This window comes from Haliotis rubra, unplaced genomic scaffold, assembly GCF_003918875.1.
Source record: "Haliotis rubra isolate DU_JTF1 unplaced genomic scaffold, ASM391887v1 Scf85, whole genome shotgun sequence".
Taxonomy (NCBI): domain Eukaryota; kingdom Metazoa; phylum Mollusca; class Gastropoda; order Lepetellida; family Haliotidae; genus Haliotis; species Haliotis rubra.
This window is the reverse complement of record NW_025767579.1, coordinates 506,170-524,958: the sequence shown is the minus strand read 5'-3', so window position 1 is coordinate 524,958 and position 18,789 is coordinate 506,170. Positions and strand designations below refer to the sequence as shown.

Genomic DNA, 18,789 nt, shown 5'->3' with positions numbered 1-18,789 from the left:
TATAAGACATAGTTCAATATGACAATCCCTCCACACATACCCCGTGTTGTCGGAGTCGTGCAGGTTGCAGCGTTACATATACACGGGTCGTCCAGTATATCGGCAAGTCAACAGTTTGCTAACACTGACTTGGGCGGAATTGCGAGACTTAGAAGGCGGGTAAATGTCTTCACACAGGTATGTTCTTTATACTGCTGTCAAATGTCAGCGTTAACTTCATTACCACCCTGATGGATGCATTAGTAGGTCATGACGACTTGCCAAGATTCTAACTGCTCTCAAAGATGTAGGCTACTCCCTGTTCAGTGCCAGAAACGCTTGTTTTTAGGGATAGTTGGGGGAGTTTTGAACGCTTTTCGCTAGATAAAAATTACACGTGCCTTGGCTCTAACCGAAGCAAACACTTCCTTACTGATGGTGTTAAGGTCATCGTACAACTTAAATATCTTCAATGTTTGTTGAGGGATTAAAAGTAATTGTAAATGTTGATGTAGCTTACCAAAATGCGTTACATTATTAACTTTATCCTTCTGCGTCTCCTGAAGCTTTTAAGAACGACACACTACTATTTACTAATGTAATTAACAGTAATGGTAAAAGCACATTGGGACTGATTAAGATGACGAATAAACATAGTAAATAATTCAAGGTTATATGGATTACTTCCTATTCCAGTTCACTCTTTCTTGTGAAGAATTAACACTACTGTTTATTACTTACTCGCCTTTGAGAGCTTCACATCGCCAATATGTGCTGCCGAAGTTATTTTATAAACCTTGTTCTTATGCTCCAGCTATTTTATAAATTTAACCTACAAATACCTCAGCGACATGTGATGCCATTTATTACTAAATACTTAAGTTTACTTTAATTGCAGTTAAAAATATTTTTAAAATGTATTATAATGAGTTCATTAGTTTATGACTACTCTTAGCTTGTAAAAGATCGGCTTGAATTCGTTGTAGAGTGCTTAATATACATTGGCTGTTGGAGCTGAAAACCACCCGCTAAAGAGCATCAAGTTCACGGCAATGGTTCACAGATTTGGCAATATCAAGTGTTGCCATGGCTACATGAGTATATATAAGACGGTGGTACCTAGTATTTCACTGTCCTGGAAGTCGTCACACTGCGGCCGTCCCCTCTCGAACACGCATACGCGAATCATCACCTGGCAGTTGGTGCAGTCGTACCCATCCCTGACCTCAAGTCTCTCCACTCGGATCTCAATGGTTCCAAGAGAGTAGACGCTCTGCAAGCACAAAATGTTTACATATATGTTATTAAACGGTATTATTAATAATACTAGAAACAGGCATATGCTAAAAATTATGTGTGTTTCAGTCATTGGCAGGAGCAAAGCCCCCGTAAACCCCTATATAAGTTCAGCTTGTTGAACACGGTCGCCCATCCAGCTACTCTACGTAACCAGCGTTGCTTGATTGTCACTTTCGCGCTGTACAAAGGTTCAAGTACAAACCTCAAGTAAATTTTAAGTCTACATGAAGGTCAATAAGGCCCATAGTCATGTTTTTGGAGAACATATGGTTGTGGGGTACCACTGTTGCGTAGTGTTATAAAGATATATATTTCAAAGGGTTGACCATCCTAATGTGGTTTCGACGTCGTGTAGCTTTTGCTATGTTTTGGACAGACTGTCTGTTGCCTAGCCGTGTGTGTGTGTGTGTGTGTGTGTGTGCGTGCGTGCGTGCGTGCGTGCGTGTGCGTGTGCGTGTGCGTGTGTGTGTGTGTGTGTGTGTGTGAGAGAGAAGGAAACCTGATGTAATCGGATGTAGTCAGTATATTGTATATACTGTATTACTTTAGTGTTACTAGGCCCTAGACGCAGGTCTCAAAATCAATCCCATATTTTAACAATATTCCACTTCTGTTCAGATTGGGCCTACACTTTCATTAGTTTCAGATGTTCTTGTCTTAAAAATAGAATGTAATTGTTCAGTTATCGCCGTTTTAATTCTTTTAAAAGTGCCAGATCTCTCAAATATTTTAAAAGTAACTTTGATTCCAATTTTATTTGTAATCATAATAATCATATCAGGATCATGTCAAACTTCAAATGAATGAAAATCATAGGATCCGTCTATAGAAATAAATATATATACATAGGATACGTCTATAGAAATAAATATATATACATAGGATACGTCTATAGAAATAAATATATATACATAGGATACGTCTATAGAAATAAATATATATACATAGGATACGTCTATAGAAATAAATATATATACATAGGATACGTCTATAGAAATAAATATATATACATAGGATACGTCTATAGAAATAAATATATATACATAGGATACGTCTATAGAAATAAATATATATACATAGGATACGTCTATAGAAATAAATATATATACATAGGATACGTCTATAGAAATTAATATATATACATAGGATACGTCTATAGAAATAAATATATATACATAGGATCCGTCTATAGAAATAAATATATATACATAGGATACGTCTATAGAAATAAATATATATACATAGGATACGTCTATAGAAATAAATATATATACATAGGATACGTCTATAGAAATAAATATATATACATAGGATACGTCTATAGAAATAAATATATATACATAGGATACGTCTATAGAAATAAATATATATACATAGGATAATGTCTATAGAAATAAATATATATACATAGGATACGTCTATAGAAATAAATATATATACATAGGATACGTCTATAGAAATAAATATATATACATAGGATACGTCTATAGAAATAAATATATATACATAGGATACGTCTATAGAAATAAATATATATACATAGGATACGTCTATAGAAATAAATATATATACATAGGATACGTCTATAGAAATAAATATATATACATAGGATACGTCTATAGAAATAAATATATATACATAGGATACGTCTATAGAAATAAATATATATACATAGGATACGTCTATAGAAATAAATATATATACATAGGATACGTCTATAGAAATAAATATATATACATAGGATACGTCTATAGAAATAAATATATATACATAGGATACGTCTATAGAAATAAATATATATACATAGGATACGTCTATAGAAATAAATATATATACATAGGATACGTCTATAGAAATAAATATATATACATAGGATACGTCTATAGAAATAAATATATATACATAGGATACGTCTATAGAAATAAATATATATACATAGGATACGTCTATAGAAATAAATATATATACATAGGATACGTCTATAGAAATAAATATATATACATAGGATACGTCTATAGAAATAAATATATATACATAGGATACGTCTATAGAAATAAATATATATACATAGGATACGTCTATAGAAATAAATATATATACATAGGATACGTCTATAGAAATAAATATATATACATAGGATACGTCTATAGAAATAAATATATATACATAGGATACGTCTATAGAAATAAATATATATACATAGGATACGTCTATAGAAATAAATATATATACATAGGATACGTCTATAGAAATAAATATATATACATAGGATACGTCTATAGAAATAAATATATATACATAGGATACGTCTATAGAAATAAATATATATACATAGGATACGTCTATAGAAATAAATATATATACATAATATATAAAGAAATTATGTCTCCTTTGCAGAATATATCTGTTCATTTAGATTTCATGCTACACGAAATCAGAGGATATTATAATTAATCACCTTATGCTCTTTGCATGACATATACATGTGAAATCAACTGTTGCGTTGACCCATTGCCCGGTACTACATGTAGTCTCGACCATAAGCCGACCATCGTTTCACTTATTTGAAACAGTTACACATGCTATTTGTCAAAATGATTCATTTTTTAGTAAACCAATCCACGTATACACGTGATTCGTTTTAGAAGCTTATAGAGACTGAACAAATATTTGCTGTGATCATTATACGGATCTACTACATTTAGATGACGGTTCGTGATGAATATATTTGAGAAGGTAACGCACAAACATACGCCTTTTAGAATATATGAAAACGCTTAGCAGAACAAACAATGACAAATGTGCATTTCAAATTATAATTTGAGCCTGGACAGTCAGTTTGACCTTCGAAGATGTAGTGCTCTTAGTTGTTGTACAATTTTGTGTAACGAATTCATACGAAGGTAAATTTCACGTAAACCACCATATCATCCTATCTTCAACACAGGTGTTTCATGAACATATTCTGTTATATCCCAGAGTGACCTGAATTTTGTCCAAATGTTCACATGTATTAATACGAAGGATGTATTTGTTGAATAACACGTTTCCGAATGATTTAGGTCTAAAATACACCCCTATGTTTAAATGCAGCAATTTAGTCTCATCTGTAGGTTATTCAGACCATGCAATACGACATGTATAACATGCACAAAGAAAAAATGGTTCCGATGCTGTTGGAAAAATGCTGCGAATTCCTGTTAAACGTTAAACCACATTCTTCACAACCCCACATTTCACCCAAATAGGCAAAGGCGGAAGTAATCGATATGTCAGAGTGCAGCATGGCCTCAAGTGTTTGTTGTTTGCTGAGAGTCACCGACCAGACAATTGACGTTTAAAGAGAGGGTTGTAACTTGCAACAACACAACATACATGTTGTTATTAACAGTTGTCAATTTCCTGATCAACAACATTTTCTAAACGAATTCAGTTTCCAACTTGACAAAACACATTCTAAATACTTTGCAGCGTTTGTCATCTTTGGTTAAACAAGGACGTGTCCAAGTTCAAGACAGAAAAATATCACCTGTTTTTACAAGTGGATGTAATTATCAGTGAATGAGACATTTCACAGAATGTGCATCACCTCAATTTGAAATGTCACACTTTTACCCATTTGCTGATTTCATTGGTAGCGAGACGATTTTAGCGAGTGTAGTTATTTTAATCGGTTAGAATATCTCAGGCTGAAGTAAAGACAAACCTCAGAATCAAATGTGTCATAATCCTGAGTAGTGTTCTAGGCAAATCAAGAGACGTGATGCACTCAGTTGCCCCACTGGAAATAAATGACAATGTCCACTGACAGTTGTCAGATGTTCAGTATTCCATTGACGAGATGCACGTCTACATATTATGTTGACACAAACTCCGATCTCGACTACCAAACGTGCAGTTCGCTGCATTGAGAAAATAAAAAGCCGAAAACAGATTCAACCGAACGATTAAATACTTACACACATCACAAAGAATTGCATTCTGGGAACATTTACGAACTCTAACGTGTTTTTGACTGGAACTGCTTACACAGGATTAAATTCTGAAGCTATTGTTCTATTTTGGAACTCTATCGGAATTTTTTTTTTAAAAATAATGAAAATCATCTCAGAAACATGGCCTTACTAACCTTCTGATGAGCGTAATACTTTGTTTCAATGCAAACTCATGTTTGTTGTATAGGGGGTTACCCCCCTATACAACACATGTTCAAATATGTGTCAGATGGTTTTCTTACAAACGTGATGACCTATCATGCCAACTTTCCCTCATCTGAAGGAACACGTTTCTGTCACATGTATCCTGTACGAGATTACCTGGTATTATCATTGATTGATTCATGTCATTTCACGCCCTTTTTGCGTTTTTATGTATTTGGTATCTGTTGCTGTGTCGTATAATTGTTGGCCTCTGGTGCTGACGTTTTGACGTATTATGAGCGCACAGCGTTGCGTGGAACCATTGACCACTGACTATTCTACAGGCAGGAACTAGACCATGCCTGTGTAATGACGTCTTCCTACATACATGATGACACCGTCAACCAGTTGCATTGGGATTTGGAAAGCGAAAAAATGACCTCAAACTTAATCCAACCTTTGTATAGTTCTACCAATTGTCGAAACTATTGAAATTAACCCATGTGAAAGACTTTTTATTCATAAAAAATGAAGTACACTGCCCTTTACCTTATCACACCGAGGCATTATCAGCCACACTGGTTTTGTAATCTTTGATTGACATTTAGAACTTCGCCAGGTTAAATGTCAGTCTTGATAATCTCACGAAACACATTCCATGGGGTCTAAAAGGTAAACTAGTGGAGGAAAATATCCCAATAGACAACTAAAAACGTTTATTGACAAGAAACCTTTATTGAAGACGTGATTATATCTATTCATCTGTGTGTAAAGTGATGTGGTGTATGCCAATATTGTCCTTGTAACATATGTCAATCGTGTGTGTTTCCAGAGCTTGACCAGATAGCAATATGAATGGTCAACCCGTCAGAGACACATTTCAACAGCTGTCTTTCATCGAGTTGATTCCAACATCCTCATTCTCCACATATCAGCGTGCAGCCTCACACTAAATCACATAGCCTACCACAGATATAGTGTGTCTCTGGGATTTCACGGACAATAGGCCATTTATCGCCCACAGAGGCTCATTTATTTATCTGTGGGATGCTACACGCCCGTCATTTGTTGACCCTGTCATCATAGATGTGGCTGCGGTCACCCTTTGTAAAGTCGTTCCAGGAAATGAAAGCTCATTTGACATATTTAATTAAATTATATTTTCTTTTTTGTCTACAGTGAATATGTATGAATTAAAATGAGCCTTGAGAAACGTGAAGATATCTCCATTGTAGTTCTGAATAGGTTGTGGTGGCCTGTTTCACAAAACGATTTTGCAACTAGTGTATGGTCGTTAGTTCTGTTGCAGCATTAAATGTGCATCTTGGAACGGGCAATTGGGTTTAGGTGTCAAACATTAATTATGTGTCAATGTAACTAGTGAAGTCGAGAATCTGTTCTATAACAGTTATTCTCCAGTATGTTAATTGTCCTCGTTGTTGAAAGATGTACTTTAAAGTTTGTCATTGGTGCGTTCTGTGCTCCATTAGGTTTCGGACAGACTGTTCTACCAGCATCTTTTAAAACACAGCAACATCGATTACATATTCAATATTGTGTGTATCACAAAGTAGATATATCATAGTTTTGAACTAATGAACAAAGAATATACATGAATGTCACTGTGGTTGTCAAAGTGATCAGCTGACCCAAAGGAAATGGTAACCAGTTCAACAATTAAAGGTCCATTTTCTTTCTTTCTTTACAACCCAAACAGTGACGATAGTTGTGTAACTAAGACTATCAAACTGTTTGAGACTCGAACGATTCAACATTATAATGCTTGAAAAAACACTATTTTTATAAAAGAAGTTTCTAAACGTTAACGCAAATTGACTTTGCAATTTTTTTTCCTCTTAACGAAGGATATCATGGATTAACGTGTGTTCTTTACGTGTCAGAGATTGTTTTGTCTAAAAAGAGCTACAAACTATTTGTATGACAAGATAAATGAAAAACCAACATTCTAATTCGTTTTGAACAGGTGTTAATCTTTCCAAGTGCGAATTCCAAAGATATTGATCATCACAGGGCGTTGAACTGCTTGAAGTAAATCCAGAGATGAATGGCAGACTCGGTGAGTTATCTTTTCCTTATCCATTGATCGGGAGACGATTCTCACCCACGTGTTTGGTCAGCTAGATTAGGGCCTTCGTGTTAACTCCACCTTTTGACCAGTCACGCCTACTTACTCGGCTGTGAGACAACACCCACGACGAAGACACCTCAGGTCATCAATGGGCATCAAGGAACAGTTACTGTATATATTTATTAAGTATTGAGCTTAAGACCTGTGAATTGTTCATTTAAAGACAAACTATTCCTTTTTCAACATTTGTCCGATGCAATTCCCTATTTAGGCTTGTTCTACACATTCCTGAATTTTTAAGGTGAACAATTGACTAGCCTTTGTTTATGACGGCTGCCACCGGTGGAGCAGGATACGCTCACCTTTTCGCCTTTTTGGAGAGAGTATACTGTCTCAGTGGGTATTCATATTACAACAATGAAACAGTATGTCAAAATGTTAGCATTATGAAATCGGCATGATTTTGGAATAATACAGTCAAACACGGTTGTGTCGAAATTGAAGGGACCGACCTAAATACTTCGAGTTAGCCGAGTTAGCACAAATGATGAAAATATTAGGTATACGATGGGTCGACCAAGCAATAGCATTTCTGGCAAGCATAAGTTCGACACATCAGTGTTTGACTGTATCATGAATACGACCGTAAAGCCCGTTTCACCTCGCCTCAACATTTTGAGAACAATCAAATGAACTCGAAGTCCACAGATACTTTCTAAATGAAGCTAATACTTGGCTTATAACTAACACAGGAGGTAACCCACAATCTAGTTACACTTCATAACAGTGAACATTTTTATGCTCAGAATCCTTTTCCGTGCTTTTCCTGAAGCTGGAACTTCATTTTCGCTTGAACATGTGTACAAAAGCCCTGATGTTGATCTTAATCTATTGTGTGAAATGTTTTGTAAGTTTGCTAGTTGAATTGGTCAAGATCAAGGATAGGATCGTTTGTAGTTTGGTGTTCAAATATATGGAACACCTGATCTGACTGACCAGTCTCTGCCAATGCAAATACACGGTGTTGACCCAGATTTGTTACCCGACTGTTTGTGGTATTTGGTCACTGGTGTTAAATACCTGAGACAGTTAGGTTCGGGGTGTCACGTAGTGACAATAAGACAGTGATGGTGGTCTAAAAATGTGTTGATTCACTTAAATAAAAAAATTAAAAATACAGTTTAATTGACAACCTGATGCCACATACTTATTTTATATGTTCGAATAGAAATAATAATTATTGACCCTAAAAGTATCACACATCAAAGGGCACAAAAGCAATACGCATGATATCGTGTGCACGTACAAATCAGATTACTACACATGTCTGTCAGATACCACGAATCATACAAGCGCGTTCAGTTCCAGACACACAATAGGTATAGGGACATCCAGAAATCGCATCTATTTTAGCATGGATTCGAGTTTTGCGTCAACTCATGGTCGCAGTGATAATTCATAGTTAAGGTGACCCTCCACAAAAAACCTGTTTCAGACAAGATAACATCAAACAACATCTATTGACACAATAAAGTTTCGACATATATGTAAATTCGATTGAAGCACGATAAATCTATCAATGAATGGAAAGTCAGGACAGCAGTCCTTACATGACCTTAGGTCATCAGTATGGAGTAGCCAATCACGGATCTGGAATTCGACCTCACACTCGTGCTAACACAAGTGATCTTCCCATGCATATGTAAAAAGAGTATGTATGTATGTATATATTTATCTTATGTTACGTCAGAAAAAGGGTTCATGTTATGTCAGAGCAAACGACATGGATAATCGTTCTCCTTTGTTCACACTGACCCCTTGATACAGGAGACATGCCCAGTTGACAAGCCCAAGAAGGTTTGTTTATCTGCTTGCCTCTCAACTATTTATATCGTATTCTTCTAAGTCTTCCAAGTGACATAGCTGAATACAGATATGCTGTTTTTGAAATATGTCAATATATGAATTAGCATTTGACCCTGCCTGGAAGAGTACATGCAGGGGAGGGAACCGCTTCTTATGTATAAAATGGAGTTCTTTGCACGTAGCAGCACTTACATAATATAAATATGTATCTCCAAAGAAACGATTATTGTAAATTTGCTGAAGGGTGCTATGTGTGCTGTTTGTGAACTGTCAAACGGGAAATCAAACAACTAGTGTTAAAATTAGGAAAATTATTGTAAAAAGGTAATGGAATGTGTAGAAAGGCTGTGAAACTAACGATGAAACGGACATGGCAATATTTGACACAAGATGGAATTAAACAATTGCTTTTTGAAACTGATTATAAAATATTGAGGTTTTTGGTAATGGTATTTCGTTAAACAACACTTAAAATCTAACATTTGTTAATATATTTTCAACGAGATTGGAGAGTGCGCTCACGCATATGCAAAACCAAACACATATGCAAACACAGAGTCCCTTTGCTTATAATTTTCTTAAAGATGTTTAACATTCTTAATATTCACAAATCACAGCCCATGCCATAATCTCCATTCCTGATAGAGGAACGGGGATAATGTAAATGTTGAAAAGCTTTGAATTAGACTGTTACTGTTGATTCTGAATATGGCGTATAGTAAGGGAATGGTTTAATGGAGTCGCGTTGAGGTCATCTGGAAGTCTGAGTACATAGATACAACAAGAAAGCCTCTCAAAGGGATTGGTCAGTAATCCATGTATAACTAGTTGGACATGCGGACTTGCTCGGCCATAAGAACACTACATTTGCTGACGTCACGTTTCTTGTGTACCTGCGACTGGGGACAGGTCGGTCGGATCATAATAGGCTATTGTTCCTGATGAAAAGTCGTTTGCGTCACGTACGAGGAGACAATGTTTCACAAATGAGAGAACATGCAGCAGATTTCATCAGCAAAGTTGAATGAAAACAAACTCTGAATATATGTCGAGCTTAGAATTATGATACCGAAGAGTTAGATCTTTTACAGAGATGGCTATAGGCTCAGGAATATACACAACACGAAAGGACAGTATTTCCAAAATTTAACCATGTTGGGAAATACACGTACTATTCGAGGACCATATAACAATATGAAATATACGTATCATTTGGCCGCAAACTTTGTATCTGTTTCGCGGGTCATGAAGTAAAGCATTCGGGAGACTATGAACAAATATGACACAGGTGTGTTAATATGGCCATCATTTTCACACACACACACACACAAACACACACACATATTTACATTTATCCTATATTACTTACATTTCTAAATGCTCGGTCATTGGTAAATGGACTATTTCCATATTGACAGAAATTTGTATTTATTTTAAATGTTCAGTAATAACGTTAGCGTGCAGCATCCACATCAGAAACAAAATGAGGTAACATATGACGAGGAGATCCACTTTTCCACAGACATTTCATCTGTTTGATGAGTATTTGTTAACCTAAACTTCCCCGATGCACTGTATTGAATTGATATCAGATTGTCACTGAGCAAAGGCTTACAAGGGTTACGGAACGTATAGTGATGTAAGTATTTGATGTGAAATAGTGAGTGAGTTAATATGGACGTTTATGTCCATTTAACGTCACATCGGCAATATCTCAGCCATATCGTGACGAATGATGTGAAATAACGATATAAGGATATAAAACATCTTCAACACGTTTATGTCCATGGGTGTGTGTGTGTGTGTGTGTGTGTGTGTGTGTGTGTGTGTGTTTATTGTTATGTTGAAATAATTTCTAAAATAAGCTAGTAATGACCTACAATTGTATTATGATCAATGATTGTTTCAAGGAAACGATCCATATGAATATGTTTCCATCAACATACAAATATTCCAAACCCCGACATCCGTCACCCCGATAATAGAACGGTCAATTCAAATTCACAGCTCGTTAACTTGGCCAACGGATGCAACGCACACAAGCGACAGATATTTAATTGCTGATGGACAAGGGAAAGGTTTAGGCTAAGCTTATTTGTTACGTTGTCACCTTGGACTAAATGATAAAAAACCCATTGTAAACTACAATACTCGTAAAATACATACATTTCCGTTGTAAATATCTTTATTTTTTCGCTAAAACATTTTCAATACGCATCATCTTACACTTTCAGAGCTTAAGCAATGAGCACATGCCAAATGTGTGTGTGTGTGTGTGTGTGTGTGTGTGTGTGTGTGTGTGTGTGTGTGTGTGTGTGTGTGTGTGTGTGTGTGTGTGTGTGTGTGTGTGTGTGTGTGTGTGTGTTGTACATTTGCTTCTCTGTCCGTTGTTTAATGCTGTCGACAATACTCCATTTACTAGTGTTAGGAATCGGTTGAAATCTCATTATTGATGATTGCTTCATTACCAACGAACAATCATCGATAAAAATTGGTTAGCGTCAATTTTCAGATTTTCCTATTCAGGTTGTTATTGCAGATATGTCTAACATGATGCACCTTGCTACTTTAAAGTGATGTTGATATATCATGAACATAAACCTTCTGGGGTCTTCAAGAAATATTCAGTCATGACTTTTCAGTTAGTGAAGTGAGTTTTCTAAGAATCAAACAAGTTTTCAGGCCCTGACAACTTCGAAGATCTGTTCCATCGTCTAGTGTTTCAAAGACTAAAACAGCAGTTCCAAAATCGTTTGTGTTCGATTATGAGAAAATGTGATCGATTGCTTGGTCGTTTGGTCACTGCGACCAATCTTCGATTATTTCAATTAATCGGAACACCACTACCATTTACAAGTATATGATAGCGGTCTGTAAGGGAACACAATATCCATTGATTGACCCCATGCGCATCGCTTTTCGCAAAGGGAATAGGATGGCATGGATCAACCGAGTCAGCGGGCCTGATCCCCTGGTAATGTCTGTACCCTCTTACGACAATCCTGGGTTGCCGAAGACCAATTCCAACCAGGAATCTTTACCCGTCCAACATGTTTGTGTCCTATGAGATAGGCTAATGACTGTACAGACGTCCGTGTTTGATTGGAGGTAAGCCCCAATGCCCCAATTTCATGATAGACAATGATAATGATACAATGTATCTCGTCAATTATGACTGCATCTTACAACGGGAACTGTAAACTACACAACTGCTTATCATCAAGTTGTAAGTGATAACAATAACCGATTCAAAACTCGCATATGCGTTACAACCCTATACGTTACTCTATGCACTTTCTGACGAGTTAAATGCATCAGAAACGCTTTGCGGAAAACCTTGTTTACATGTATTCATGAAGCAGTCCCCGATGCCCTGACCTGACTCAAATATAATATAAAGATGAAAGAATCCCTATAGTCCAAGGTTAAAATAGTTGAGTAAGCATAGATGCCTTCAGTTACAAACCCATTGAAATGAATTTGGTGTCACATGGCTAAAAGTATAAAGACAACATCTCTAATGTTCAGCAGTTAACAAAACCAAAACCATAACAGATATCTGCCAGACTGCACGTTATCAATCACTCAGGAATCAATCACAAACAAGCAATGATTTCACAACTGTTCGAGGAATGTCGAGGTCACCTTGCCCCACTGGTGTGGCACTAAGCAAACCTATTCAATGGCAACCCAATATTTATATTTAATAACATATTGATAAAACTGCCCTACCTAAACAGATTTAGACGCACAATAAATATCATATCAATGTGGTTTGATACACTTAGTCTAAAACGTCTTCAGTCCAGACAATTTTAAACAGGTTTATTATTCAAACAATTTCAATCATTTAAATAGTTTAATTGTTTAAATTATAGGACAGGCATGAAACACTTGTCATAGAGTACAGCTTCATATGAAATAAGCGCCGAAAGGTTGGAAATATCGGGAACTTACGCAAATCCGGTCATAGCTTGTATTTCCACCTCTATTTACGTCTATTTCAATTATATTCTATCCAGTTTTTGGTCAGGTGATACAACGCTTATGAAAACGGATTTTGTTAGTTTAAGTAAAAATACGAAGATTCGAGATATTTTGAAAATGGAATTTAGAGTTTTCAGTTCCTGACAGACAATATCTCTCCTGAAGTATCTTTTTAAATGAAGACATAACATCACCTCGTGATTTAGAAAAAGTCATGACCTTGACAGAAAGCTTTTTATCCTGCAATAAAATAGGTGCCACTGTTTGGCACTGCATGTGTTACATTAAACACATGTTAGAAGTAAAACCACCGAATGTTTACTATGCTTGAATTGAAGGTGAAAAATGGTTTTAGATATTTGAAGGACATGCTTTTGTTTGTACGGACTTGGATTCCGTAACAAAGACGTTATGCAGTGGATACCTATGAATCATTTGAACATTTGTTGTATTCCATAGAACGGGACATATTTCAGTCAACAAAATGCACATCGGCATGGAAACGTTTAAAAAAGAAGTTATATTTATAAATTTGTGATGTCTCTTTACTGAAGAGACTAAACGCCCATATGAGAGGAAAGATTGTTTAAATTAAACGTTTTAAACATTGAAAAGAACACACATCTTGGCATGCAAAACAAAGGAATTTTTCACCAGTGTTAAGGACATATTTTCACAAACGAACACAAGAGGGCGAAAAGGGATCACGAATGTTTGATCAACAGGCACTTGTGTTATGAGAGACAGTGATTGTGTTAATGTGAAGACACTGTCCATGTGGGTGGGACAGGCGCGATAATCCAATGACGTATTTATTTAATTACTTTAAGAGTTTAATCAATGTTCTGAAGGCTATGCTCCCGGTGATGATGTAGCTGGTTCAGTGTAAATTTAAATGAAAAGCCCCATGTTGTCTTCCTACAAAGATGGTGTGTAATCCTCCCCATACGGGAGTTGGTTTAAGACGCATAACAGGAAAACACCGTTCAGTATGACGAAGGAAGGAACCTAGCTGGGGGAATAATTGTTACTGTAAGATGATGTCGTATTCAAGATTCAAAGAATTGTTTTCCCCTGACACAACGCCTTCCTTGTTGGAACCTTTCCCTTCTACCTTTACATTACGATCTGTAATCTATCTATGGAATTGAGGTGCACATTCAAGACAGATTGGTATATTTAGAGTTGTTTTTCTATATAATCACACAGTTAAGACACTTTGTCGACAACCTTTATGCTTTTGTTACCCCTCATGTGGGTACAATGTGTGAAGCCCATTTCTTGCGCTCCCTTCTGTGATATTGCTTAATGTGAGTGCGTGAGGGAGGTAATATTTAGCGTTATTATTATTATTATTGGATATTTATATAGCGCAAGTATCCACGCACTAGTGCATGCTCAAGGCGCTGGTAGTCTTTCCCTCGATCATTGGATGTGAATCTCAACGGCACATCTTAATATCAATCTCAACTCCCTGGGATCATACAACTCTTGCAGCCACTACATCGGCAATATTTCAGCCATATCGTGACGAGAACAATTTGTTAATTAAATCAATAAATTTAGAACATTAAAACCGGGTCAGTTAAAATACTAGAGTACCACATATCTTAACTTAAAACTAGTACGTTATAATAAAACAGATATCACTATAGACAACAATACAACCTAAAAACAGGCTACAGATCACCAGGGACAAAAGCTGATCAGTCTTCACAAGAGAACAAATTGTAAACACCAGAGAATACTAGTCTCGAATACACGACTATTTTAGGGCGTTTAGGGCCAATTGTATTGGTGACTATTATATGAATTAATCACTTATAATCAGTGGTATCTCATCACGTGTATCCCTAGTGGTATCAGGGCATGTATCCCATCATCACGATTGCATCGTTAGCGTGTGTATTAAAAGTTGCAATTGAACACTGGCAATAAACAGATGTCACTTGTATGATCCCTATGATCTTGAGCATGTGTTTATAAATCACTGTAAACTAGTGATGTTACCGAGCATGCTACCCCACAGGTGGCATCTGTCACAATCAGCAACTCGTCCTTGTCGTAAGAGGTGACTAACGGATTGGGTGGTCAAGCTCGCTGACAAGGTTGATGCATGTCATGCTATTCCATTTGCGATGTCAATCACTGGGTTGTCTGGCCAGAAAGTTGAAAAGATTGCTGAGTGAAAATTGCCATATCAACCAACCAACCAACCAAACAAACAACAACTCTTGTGAAAGGGTCGTATGAAATCTTTGTGGAAAGAACATGCTCGATTGTACTTCAAAACCTGTGAGATGAAGAACACATGGGCTAGGGTTACTGTTATATTCCCGTGCAATGTTTCGAAAGTCAGACAATGATAGGAAGCAGTTGGACTGTTTACCTTATCAGTTAGAGTGAAGGTGTTCATATGTCAATACTAAACTAGGGTGTATTTCCACCGCGTGTTCGTCATCTCCCTTTCTAACAACCTCTCTATATCATCTGATACATATCAACGCCAACAGTGTGATGGTGATCTCGTCAGTGATATTACACGCCAGGAAACCGCTGAGCAATGAAAGTTTGTTTAATCCTTTAAAGACAGCTCGAGCTTTGAAGTCCTCAGTTTAAGATGCCGTGTAATTTACGAAACTGTGAGATTTCAAATTAGGCACAGAGGCATATTTTACACAAAACGTTTCGAACGCTGCATGTCTGGAATATTTCATATCCATGTCCGATTTGAGAGTCCACACCCTTCAAAAGCTGCAAAGGCTCACCTCCATCTAGACGCCCAATAATATAACGTTACAAGTCAAAACAGCCGAGCCACCAAAACCCAAAGGTGATAGTTTTTGCAAAGCATAATGCATGTTTTGGCAGTAACGGGACAATGCTAATTTATTCAAGCAAGATCTGGATATTGAAAGAGATTATATAAATTCTGAGACAACAAGGCATTTTGGGGAGATCTACCCTCCCTATAAACAGGTGGAACTTTGCCCAAACTAACATAGTTCTGCCGCCATATTGAAATTAAGGCGTGAGCATTCATGCCACCTGTTGACTGAGTCCTAGCCAACGTAAGATCACATAGACGATAACAGCTCAGTACAGAAACATGACACATGTAAACATGAACAGAACGGCAAAAGGCTTTTGTTTAGGAAGATCCATGTGAAAAGAAGCTGAACTGACGCAACATTCATTTGCTTAATGGCAGAAGGATAATGCTGAGTAATACGCTTTAAGAGCGAGAGCATAAAATAGAAACCCTCAAATTATCCTGAGCTGTTTTCAGTAAGAAATCAAGGGCTTGTTTTAATCCATGCTAAACACCATTTCAGTTATCAGCAATGATGAGTATAATCGTTTGGTTTCTTGACATCGGATGGAAGAGAGTTGAAAGGTGCCTATACATAAAAAAATATTTTCCAGTCATTATACCAGCAATGCTTAAAACCTAAGTAAGTTTGAACAATTAACAAATATGAATCAATAGTCTTCTTATCCTCATTAAATACATGAATACTATGGGAAGTATACCAATGTATCGCATTTACCAGTATGTGTTCAACTTGTGTTTATATCATTATGGAAATGGTTTTGACACGTATTTACATACACCTCGTGCTTTTCAGTTTCTCTCTTAAGCAAACATGACGAGTCAAATAAAATGTAAGTGTTTGAAATAGTTTTACCACAGTCATTTGACAGAATAAAAATTGTGTGGAGACATTATTTTGGTCGTATGTACTCAACCTCCAATGCAGAAAATGCCCCAACTGAGGTCGGATGTTATATCAGGCGTCTTGAGGACCATCAACGTCAACATACCCAAGAAAATGGAATAGTTCTCATGCAAGTGAACCGGTGCTGCCAACCGCTTGAGCCTACTATAAACTAAATAAAAAGTTCTGTCTTAACATTTCATAACTCTAATTCCGAAGGGATCACCACTGTACCTGTTATCCAAATTCCTAAGTGACATCGCGTATGTGTGTTCATCATCGATTACGTATGTGCGCCTCTCACTGAGAACCAAAGTCCTCGCTTAGAATAACTAATGCTGGTTATCGTTCTGTTTGGCATCAACTATACTCTCAACGTCTCGTGATTATGAGAAGGGTTTGCATATGCCCTGTGTGTAATGTTTGAGGAACAAACACGACTCCAAAAAGACAAATACCGTTTGTTGATATTCATCAGATAATACAAATTATAAGTGGACATGTGAAATGGCATTGTCTTTGACAGTGACCATGTGAGATAGAAATTGATTGATTGAAATCCAGATCATACACGCATTGTATGAAGATGTGCTGTAATTTGCAGAATGATTGTGGGAAGTATGTTATATTTGCATTTCTATTTTGTTTTGTCAATATACAACCCGCCAGACAACGTGCTTTTCATATTGGATCACAAACTCTTTACATAAATATCCCAAGGAACAATATTGACCATGGAAATAATTGGTTTACTTTTCAAATTGAACTATAAAAAAATTATTGAAGTGAAAATATTCACAAATTTCCTTCACAAAATAGGGATAAAAATCTGTTGATATTCATGAGAAATCCATGAGAAAATGAGTCCAGCTACATCATGAGCATGTGGTAATGAATCACTGGCAAATAGTGATAACACCAGGTGTCCAGGTCAAGATGTACAAGGACAACAAATGCCAGACAAAACATCATACTTTGACATATTCGTCACTTCAGTGTAGTGTAGGTACAGCAATGTTATCTAACATGTGGAATATAAATCCCAATAGTTCACACCTGAATGTAACTCAAAGTTAACTTATCCAGGATGTTAGTGGTGAATTTACCATCAGATGAGGCCCTTGCAAGACGTAATGGACAACGTGCCTTAAACAGAATGATATTGTGCTTGTGCCTTTAATAGAAACTACATAACTTAAACATATATAATGATCACGCCACTTGACTGATCGCAAGTTAAATTAGGACAAAACAGTTTCTTTTGCACTATCTGCCCAGAGTTAATCAAATGAAGAGTATCTACGACACGTCTTTGCCACGTTGTCATGCATAATCTAATATGTTTGAGGACGAGGATGTGTAACTTGGGCATTATGAAGCATTAGTATGTGCGTTATGGTCTCTAAGGTGAATGAAATTATTAGAATTAGGATATGCTGTTCTATATTTATTGATGTGGTTGTGGCTTGTGACATATTTTGTTCTTACTAAATGATGACATGGATTTATTGATGTGAGAAATCTTGAGTTGCTAAAATGTAATGCCTGCGGTAGATTTAAACTCACAATTTCTGGATTGATTCTATTTACAACCGACGATGAGTATTGGGTTAGGCAATAACTGTATTTGTTTGTCTTAAATTACCAAATGATTATGGCAGACAATGTTGCCGGGTTAAGAAGGTATATGGCCTTGTTTGATGGTGGAATA

The 18,789-nt window shown here is 36.4% G+C and overlaps 1 protein-coding gene across 1 annotated transcript in view; it reads right to left on the bottom strand.

Annotated features, from left to right (window-relative positions):
• Window positions 1–16,133, bottom strand: part of LOC124262672 (fibropellin-1-like) — a 54,391-nt gene extending 38,258 nt beyond the window's left edge. The window contains exons 1-2 of the mRNA XM_046697179.1: window positions 16,128–16,133; window positions 1,099–1,252 (exon numbers count right to left, since the gene is read on the bottom strand). Coding sequence (XP_046553135.1) covers window positions 1,099–1,252; window positions 16,128–16,133 — 160 coding nt within the window. The remainder of the gene's footprint in view (window positions 1–1,098; window positions 1,253–16,127) is intronic.
• Between the last annotated feature and the right edge of the window lie 2,656 nt (window positions 16,134–18,789).